Genomic DNA, 10457 nt, shown 5'->3' with positions numbered 1-10457 from the left:
TGATTAAATTGTATGTGCATTTTTATGTGGAATACAAATTCGATATTGAAGAATTGTTTTTGTCATACAAAGTGGACATTTTTAACTTATATAAAATGAAAAAGGAGCGACAAATATTTTTGGTCAGTAATCGCAATGACCTTCTTTATGTTATATAAATATTATTTAATTCTGATAAATCTCAATAGAAGAATTGCAGTAGGGTTTATCTCTCTTACGTCTTATTATTTAATACTTATTGATCTTTTTGGAGTGTAGAGATTTTTATTCGTAAAAAATGGACGACGCTAAAAAATTGAAAAAGATTGAATTTAAAGTTTCTGCACCTGGCAGAATAATTTTATCCGGCGAACCTTCAATGATGTATGGAAGAAATGTTGTATCAGCCAGCATAGATCTTCGAACAACGCTTAAATTTTGCGAAATAACTGATAATCGAAAAAATATCATTGAGATAGATTTCCCTGATATCGATTTATACTTGAATTTATCTCTAGAACATGTTCTAAATTTCTTTTTATATAATAATAATAATAACGCTAATCTCTTCATAGAAGAATACATCATGTTGCTTATACACGTGCAATATTTTATCACAGTAAACGGCATGTGGAGCACATACGAACAAAGATTTAGTTTACAAACATTTTTTTTCCTCTTTATTTATACTATTTTAAACGAGGAGCTAAGTGCAAAATCTTTCCACGTGTGCCTGACTTCCCAATTACCTATGCGCGCTGGTCTAGGCAGTTCAACATCGTTCGCGACATGTCTCGCGGCATGCTTTCTACATTGGGCACGCCTGCAAGAAGGTATCGACGAATTTAGTGATGAGGATTTAGAACAAATTTCGGATCGTGTTTGGTATTGCGAGGAAATTCTACAAAACTATGTAAGCAATATTGACAACGAGGTGTGCTCATACGGCAAAATAATACGATTTCGACACGGTAATCGGACAGATCCTAATTTTAAAAGATTTCTGAACGTATCAAAAATAAAAATTCTGCTGATCGACTCAAGAATTCGCCAAAATAAATTCGAACAAGTGAAAAGATTGGCGGAGATGAAATTTTCCAATTCTACGATTTTAAATATGATTTTGAATAATATCAATTATATATCAGAGGAGGTTTGTAATACTCTTACAAATATTGATTATATTCAAAAAATCAATTTTCCAACAAAACAATTAGAGTTACAGAATGCATATGAAACATTGAAAGTAAGTTTTTTTTCTATTTTTGATTTACTTTCTTACGTATTTTGAATAGCTTTGTGATTACAACAATTTCAAATCGATGATTATTCATTAATAGCTGTGTACCATTTCTAATTTAAATTTCTTAATTTTGCTTTACAGCATTTCGTTCTATTACATCAATTATATTTTTGTTTCTTGAAATTGTCACATCCAAATATTGATATGATTTGTGACATTGTGAAAGAATATGGTTTTGCGGGAAAAATTACAAATTTTGGTGGAAGATATGTATGTATTTTATTGCCGCCAGATGCAATAGATGAAGATGTCATGATGCTTTCGGCACACCTAATGAGCCTGGGTTATTATGCCACAAAGACTAGCATGAGTTGTAGTGGAGTGAGAATTGATAATTCGTATTAAAATAATCAATTTAATTATATAATAACGAATAGTCTTGTATATACATAATATATACATATATATATATATATATGTATGTATGTATGTATAAAATAAAATAATTATTAATTTTAATTGCGACATTATAAGTAAGAAAAAAATGAACACACAATATTCAGTTTTATATCATATATCCTGTGTTAAAATTTCTGTTCTTTAGATTGATGCCGTATTGAACTTTATAAAATTATTTATAATTTTATTAAATTAAGCGATGTCACTGTGAGCAATATATTTATTGCAAAATTTGTTTATTGAAAATAAATTAATTTTTTTCTTATGCCATTACATTTTCATTATTATACATTTATTTATGCAAGATAAAAAAGAATTATTCTTCAATATATTTTTCCAATCTATATGATCGGACACGAGTAATGACGTTCGGAAAAACGAATTTATTTCAATTTATTTATAAATATATTGCTTCAATATATTTATTTAAATAAATATTAATTATTTTTATTAGTATTATTAATTTAAATAAATAAATATATATATATAATATATATATATTTATTATTTCAAATTATTATGTAAGAAATAAATATTTGCTTTCTCGCTTAATTATATTTTTAATATTAATAATATTAATAATAATTTTATCAGTTTTTATTTATGATTGCGAGAGAGAACCAGGAATCTTAACAGAAGGATAATAAAGCGCGTGTTCTTTGAACAAATATATGAATATCGCATTAATGAATGGAAAAATGGACAATGAAAATATTTTTCTGCATTAATATTTGAGAATGTGGGCCAGTGGAAATATTGTTATCTTTTTATTTACTATTAATATTGTGCAGTCTGCAGAAATGACAAAGAGAAAAAATATTTCTTTTATGTTTTCATTTTATCTTTAGCTTTATAAATTGAAATTTTATCTATTCGTGGGAAAAGTTATTAAAGAACAAGTATCGCTATTTTACTCCAAATTGACTTTCCAGTCGAATTAATGATACACTGTACTTATTATTAACCGAATTAGCTTTATCCATAAAATAATAAGGAAAATTTGCTTACCACTTCTTACATCATAATTTTATTTTGATCGAATTATATTAAATAATATAANATAAAATATAAGTTTCCTTTGAAATCTTAATACATTACATACAGGGTGTCCCATTTTAATCGATGACCCCGAATAACTTTTAATTTTGATTGTAGGAAAAAATGTTTCAAACAAAAGTTGTATGGATTGAAGGGGGACATAAGACGGTGTCTTTAGTTTGACATTGAAGAGTCACCTGAAGGTCATGTGAAGGTTACATCCAACTTTTAAATGGATACCCTGTATCCTTTTGCATATTTTTTTAGTTCATCTCGAGAGCTTTCCAAAACCACTATAATTAAGTTAGTTTTCATTAAGTATCTTGCGAGTTATGAGGCTTGAAATTAATATCTTAATTTTACACAAACCGTAAATATCTAGTAAAATATCTAGTTATTTTCGATTATCCTACCTTAATGCTTTTATGTACAAAATAATGAGAGGAATCAATTGGTGTAAAGGAAAAACACAGTTGTTTTAAAAAAAAATATGGAATTGTTAATTGCAAATTACATATTTTTTCTTCGAAATAATTATGTGTTTTCTTTACAGCAATTGATTCCTCCCATTATTTTGTACATAGAAGTAGGATAATTGAAAAATGAATATTTTACTAGATATTTACGTAAAATTAATTTTATGTAAAATTAAGAAATGATTTCAAGTCTCATAACTCAAAAAGTACTCAATGAAGAAATACTTTATTATAGTGTTTTGAAAAACTCTCGAGATAAGCTACAAGGAAGTAATAAAAAATAGGGAGTTCCATTAAAAAAATTGAAGGTGGCCTTCATGTGACCTTCAAACAACTTTTTAAGATAAAACCAACGATACTATCTTATGTCCCCTTCAAGCCATACAACTTTTGTCTGAAACATTTTTTCCTACAATCAAAATTAAAAAAGTTATTCGGGGTCATCCGATTAAAATGGGACACCCTGTATATTAACCTGTATATTCAAAATACGATAATAAATTTACATGTATTTGTTCCTTTAATTATTAGTTTCCTTTTACATTTCTAGATACATAGGATTAAAATTTGATCAAGTTAACCAACATCTTTTGAATTTAACTAGACGTAACAAACATGAAATAAAGCAAGCTTGGATAAATTCCACCCACCAACGAGTTCCACAAACTTTAAGTAATGAATGGTTGATATGGATCGTAATGTAAGAAAGTAATTCCATCAACGTAGTTATTGAGTTTTGAGCAGTAAAATTTAATATTATGTTCGTCTGTAGACATCTTCATTTGGAATTACATAAAATATCTCATGAGATAGATTCAATATTTGGAGCACAGATGACTTTTAAAAATGGGATGTAATTTCTTTTGGTTAGCGCAGGATTTAAATGAACTTTTCAGTGTGATAACTCATCAATAATTATATCAAATCTAACAAATATTATTTATTATTTTAATGCTATTCTTGGTTTGCAATAACATTTTGAAAATTTTCTTCATTAATTATGTATGTGAAGTAGTCTGCACTAAGGTATTAATTCTGTATTTAAATGTAATTATAATATATGAACTTTTTTCGACAATTATCTAATTATTAATAATATCAAATTTTTTCATATAACTTTTTTGAATTAAAAGAATCATTCAAATTTTATTCCGATTTCAGGCCAATGCAACAGGAAATTTAATAAACAAAATATCTTATTCTACTTTTAATATTGAAATTCGGGAAAATGTAAGTTTTAATATTAACTTATTCAATATTGTTAAAATAAACCCATAACTTAATTTTAAAATAAAAATAAAAATTTGTAATATACATTATAAAGTTTATTAAGAGTTTTTTATGTCAATATAGATATCACAGCTTCTATTGCAAATAACTCAAGCGCCAGTCAGATTCTATGGAATTGGACTTTTTCAGTATGGACAAAACAATTTGTAATACACAGTATTACAAATTTCTCTATGGGGTACGTTGTGAAATGTTTATTATGAGCACAATTATTTATCATAAATTAATTATTACAAAAGAGAAATTAATATTTTTCAGTTAACTTCATCGATTACGACCGTTGTAGTGTTATTAATACAGGCATGCATAAATAAGATAACATTTAATAAAAATGATGACTATTAAATTATAATAATACAATGTTGTATAAATGATTTCAAGAAACATTGACACAAATAATACTTAGAATGTACTGTATAAAATAATGCTTTTTCTTCTAAATATTTTCTAGAACTGGAATCAGCATTATTAATAAACATTATATTATTGTGTAATATATAATTACAAATAATTAAATCCATAAATATTTAAAAAAATACTGTTTTTTTACTGTTATAATTTATCACGTCTGTCATGATTGTCGTAGTTATGTTAATACTCAGATTAATAAAAATATGTTAAATAAGTTGTAAATAATATAATACGTTAAAACCTAAATAGACATTGACCCTTCCCTCCCCCCCTAAAATAAGTATTTAATATGTAATACACATTTTTTTTAAATAAGTAACATATATTATATATTCTATTAAATTGAAATATTTGTCATTTTTTAAAGGAACATTGCAAATAAAAATCACAACTTTTTACTTTATATAGATATCAGATATATCTTTAGCTTATTCGTTGTCATAAGAATTATTCTTTGCATAAAATTAATTTTATCTATAAAGTCAATATGATAGAATATTTGATAGAATAATCACGTAATATAGGAAAAAACTGATTTATGATTATTTATATATGTACGTATATATATATACAATATATATACAGCTTCTAAAACATTATTATACGTTAAAAACAAATTGGTTATTGATTGAAATAGACACTATTTACTCATTTTTTATTTGGTAAGATTTTACAATATATAGTATATTATAAACAAATAAGAAATAAAGAGATGAAAAAAAAGTATATTAAGAACAATATTCATATGTCAATTGTGAATATGTAATAAATATAATTATGTTTTTACATATTCTATCTAAAAAGAAGACACATCATTATCTATATTGTTAAATATATCACATATAAAACAGATCGATTATATTTCAATAACTGTAAGTGCACTAATTGAAATTATAATCATAAGATAAAGCTAGCACAACCAATTTGCAAATGACATGCAGTTTGAAATCGAAACAGTATACATGATGATTAAAAGCATTCGAACAGTTTTAACACCGCTTTTGATAATCAGTTATGTGTCCGGTTTAAATATTATTGAATTTCCTGCAGGTTATCCGAGAATATGGTTTAGTTTCTCGTATATGCTGCTATTTTGGCCAATTTTTCTTTTCTTATTTAAATTTATAATAATATCTTATTTTAATAATGAATATTATAATATCGAATATCATATATGCCTTGGGTTAGACATTGTGATAACATTATTGTCAATTGTGTTCGGAGTGTATCATAATAAGGTATGTATGATAAAGTATTGCTAATTAATTGCATACTAATATAAGCAATTTTGATTATGTACGTGACCATTTGAGATGTTTAGTGTAACTACACAAGTTTTAAGTAATATTTACCAGTTTAGCAAAAACAAATTGTCATAAAGATGTGTAATGTTTCAAATGTTATTAAAAAAAAATAATTCAATATAAATTGTTAATAAAACCTTTTTTTGATAGTTGAAAATAATTTATTAATATAATAATAATTATATACATAAATATATATATATATATATATGTGTGTGTGTGTGTGTGTGTGTGTGTGCGTGCGCGCGCGTGCGTGTGTGTGTGTGTGTGTGTGTAAAGTAAAGTATAAGAAAATATATAAAGTTAATTAACATCCTCAATTCTTTTTTAAAAAATAGCTATTAACTACATTAACTAGATAAGTTATTAATTACATAAGATCCATACATACAATTATTATGTTAATTGTAAACATTAATTGTCCACCACATTGTCTGTTTGTGACAGAAATTTAGAAATTGTTTGAAAAAGCTCGATATTGTCGATAAAACGTTACGGAATGTTGGAACAATAACGGATTATCACAAGCTATACAAAAAAACGATGTGTCACATCATAGGATGGTTCCTATTGGTTACAACATTGACTAATGTAGTAGCATATTGGCTAAGAACCGAGTACAACTTTGATATTTTAACATCTATATATGCCTCCTTTGTGCGAAATTATTGTTTTTATATTAATATGATAAATGACTTGATCATTGCAAGTATTTTTGGGTTGGTATATCTTTTTAAGTATACGATAATTATTTTGATCATAGACATATTATTATGTCTATGATTCTGATATAATCATGTGTAAATTCGTAAAACTAAATTGTATTGTATACAAATATAAGCTTTCCTTGAAACTTTTTAATATATTAATATTTAAAAATGATAATAAAAATGATAATAAATTTGTATTTGTTACCTTACTTATTAGATTTTCTTTACATTTCTAGATACATAGGATTAAAGTTTGATCAAGTTAATCATCTTTTGAATTTAACAAAAGATAAAAGACATGAAATAAAGCGAGCTTGGAAAAATTCTATTCTCCAACATAGAGTTCCACAAATTTTAAGTAACGATTTTTTGATATGGATCGTAATGTAAGAAAGTTAATATAATTCTATCTTTCGTATTAAGCAGTAAAATTTAATATTGTGTTTGTAGACATCTTCATTCTGAATTACGTAAAATATCTCGAGAAGTAGATTCGATATTTGGAGTACAGATGACTTTCAAAATGGGATGTAATTTTCTTTGGCTAGCGCTCGATTTGCATCTACTTTTTAATGCAATACTCATTGACAATTATGTCAAATCTAAAAAAATATTGATTGTTACAGTATTATTTTTGCTTTGTCTTAACATTTTGAAACTCTACTTCATTAATTATGTATGCGAAATGGTTAATACTAAGGTACTTTGCATTTAAACTCAAAACATATTTAATTTTTTTACAACAATTATCTAACTATTAGATAATATAAAATTTTACTTTTTTTGAATTTAAAGTATTTTTCAAATTTTATTTTGCATATTCCGATTGTAGGCGAATGGGACAGGAAATTTAATAAACAAAGTACCGTATTCTACTTATGATATTGATGTTCGAGAAAATGTAAGTTTTAATATATACAAGATTATTAAAATTAAAATATAACTATGATTTATTTATATATATCATTTGTGTCATAATAAAAAGTAATAAATATTTTATATATAGTTTGAGTAAAAATAAAAAATAGTATATGTATACATTAAAACTTTATTTTAATATATTAATATAGATATCACAACTTTTATTGCAAATAACTCAAGCTCCAGTCAGATTCTATGGAATTGGACCTTTCCAGTATGGCTACAAATTTCTTTATGGGGTACGTTGTTCAGGGTTTATAAAATGTTTATTACGAGCGTAATTATTTATCACAAACGATTAAATATATAATAATTATTAAAGAAGGGAAATTAACATCTTTCAGATCTTTCAGTTCATCTCATCGATTACGACCATTGTAGTTTTAATAACACAAGGGTACATAAATAAGCAAACATTAAAAAGAAATAACGATTAACGATTAACATTGTAAGAATGCAATATTATGTAATTAACTTTAAAAAGCGTAGACAAATAATATACATAAAATGTAATATATATAATACACATGCAAGAAAGAATTTGTTGTAAATATTTTAAATAAAACTCTATATTTTAGAGCTAAAAACATATTTTAATAATGTTGCATAAAGATGTAGTTTAGTCTTAAAAATTAAACTCTTCATACATACACACAAACAAACAAACATACACACATATATATGAGCGTGTGTATATATATACATATATATATATATATATATATATATATATATATATATATATACAGGGTCTACCAAAAGTGTGGAAACCCCTAAATATCTCGGAAAATATACGTTTTACAGAAAAGTGTTTCCAACAAAAGTTGTAGGGTTTAAGAAGATCTATATACTGATTCTATCAGTTTGACCTTGGATGGCGTCGTCAAGGTCAGGTCAAGGTCACATTGACTTTTTTAAATGACACCCCCTACATTTGATTGCATATTCTTATAGCTTAATTCAAGAGCTTTCCAAAACACTATAATAATGTTCATTTTTATTAAGTACTTTGCGAGTTATGAGGGTTGAAATAATTTCTTAATTTTACATAAACCATAAAATATCTAGTAAACCATTCATTTTTCGATTATCTTACCTTCATACTTTTATGTACAAATTAATGAGAGGAATCAATTGGTGTAAAGAAAACACATAGTTGTTTCTAAGAAAAAATATGTAATTTGCAATTAACAATTCCATATTTTTTCTTAAAAACAACTGTATGTTTTCTTTACACCAATTGATTCCTTTCATTATTTTGTACATAAAAGTATGAAGGTAAGATAATCGAAAAATGAATGGTTTACTAGATATTTTATGGTTTATGTAAAATTAAGAAATTATTTCAACCCTCATAACTCGCAAAGTACTTAATAAAAATGAACATTATTATAGTGTTTTGGAAAGCTCTTGAATTAAGCTATAAGAATATGCAATCAAATGTAGGGGGTGTCATTTAAAAAAGTCAATGTGACCTTGACCTGACCTTGACGACGCCATCCAAGGTCAAACTGATAGAATCAGTATATAGATCTTCTTAAACCCTACAACTTTTGTTGGAAACACTTTTCTGTAAAACGTATATTTTCCGAGATATTTAGGGGTTTCCACACTTTTGGTAGACCCTGTATATATACAGGGTGAGGCAAAAGAAACCCCTAAATTTTTCGAAAACCATGCATTTTAGAAACAAATGTTTCAGACAAAGGTTGTAAGGTTTCAAGTAATGCATTACGTAGCAATATCAGTGTAACCTTGAATAGCACCGTCAAGGTCACATAAAAATCACTTTGAATTTTTTAAATGGAACCCCCTATTTTTCATTGCATATTCTTGTAGCTTATCTCGAGAGCTTTCCAAAACACTATAATTAAGTACCTTTTTATTAAGTACTTTTTGAGTTATAAGGCTTGAAATAATTTCTTAATTTTACATAAACCATAAAATATCTAGTAAACCATTCATTTTTCGATTATCTTACCTTCATACTTTTATGTACAAAATAATGAGAGGAATCAATTGGTGTAAAGAAAACACATAGTTATTTTTAAGAAAAAATATGTAATTTGCTATTAACAATTACATATTTTTTCTTTGGAACAACCATGTGTTTTTTTTACACCAATTGATTTCTCTCATTATTTTGTACATAAAAATATTAAGGCAAGATAATCGAAAAATGAATATTTTACTAGATATTTTACGGTTTATACAAAATTAAGAAATGATTTCAAGCCTTATAACTCGAAAAGTACTCAATGTAGAAGTACTTTATTATAGTGTTTTGGAAAGCTCTCGAGATAAGCTACACGAATATGTAATAAAAAATAGGGAGTTCCATTTAAGAAATTGAAGGTTACCTTTACATCATCTTCAAATGACTCTCCAAGGTCAAATCATTGCCACTATCTGATGGCCCCCTTCAAACCATACAACTTTTATCTGAAACATTTTTTTGATTTTTATTATTTTCCGAAATATTTGAGTGGATCACTTAAAATGGCCCACCCTGTATATATATAAAATTAAATCTTGTATAATAATTTTGATTTTTAATGATGGAACATATAATCATTTAGCTCATTTTTATTTAAAATGTCTATTCTTTATATATCAGTAAATTATA

General features: G+C 25.7%; 1 protein-coding gene across 1 annotated transcript; it reads left to right on the top strand.

Annotated features, from left to right (window-relative positions):
- The first annotated feature begins 277 nt into the window (after positions 1 to 277).
- LOC112637321 (mevalonate kinase-like) lies at positions 278 to 1627 on the top strand. The gene is made up of 2 exons (XM_025406762.1): positions 278 to 1225; positions 1364 to 1627. The coding sequence occupies exons 1-2, from the start codon at positions 278 to 280 to the stop codon at positions 1625 to 1627; spliced, it is 1212 nt and encodes a 403-aa protein (XP_025262547.1).
- Positions 1628 to 10457: the final 8830 nt, after the last annotated feature.

This window comes from Camponotus floridanus, unplaced genomic scaffold (assembly GCF_003227725.1).
Source record: "Camponotus floridanus strain SB8 unplaced genomic scaffold, Cflo_v7.5 scaffold152, whole genome shotgun sequence".
NCBI lineage: Eukaryota > Metazoa > Arthropoda > Insecta > Hymenoptera > Formicidae > Camponotus > Camponotus floridanus.
Note: the sequence above shows the minus strand (reverse complement) of the source record. Positions and strands in the feature narration are given on the sequence as shown.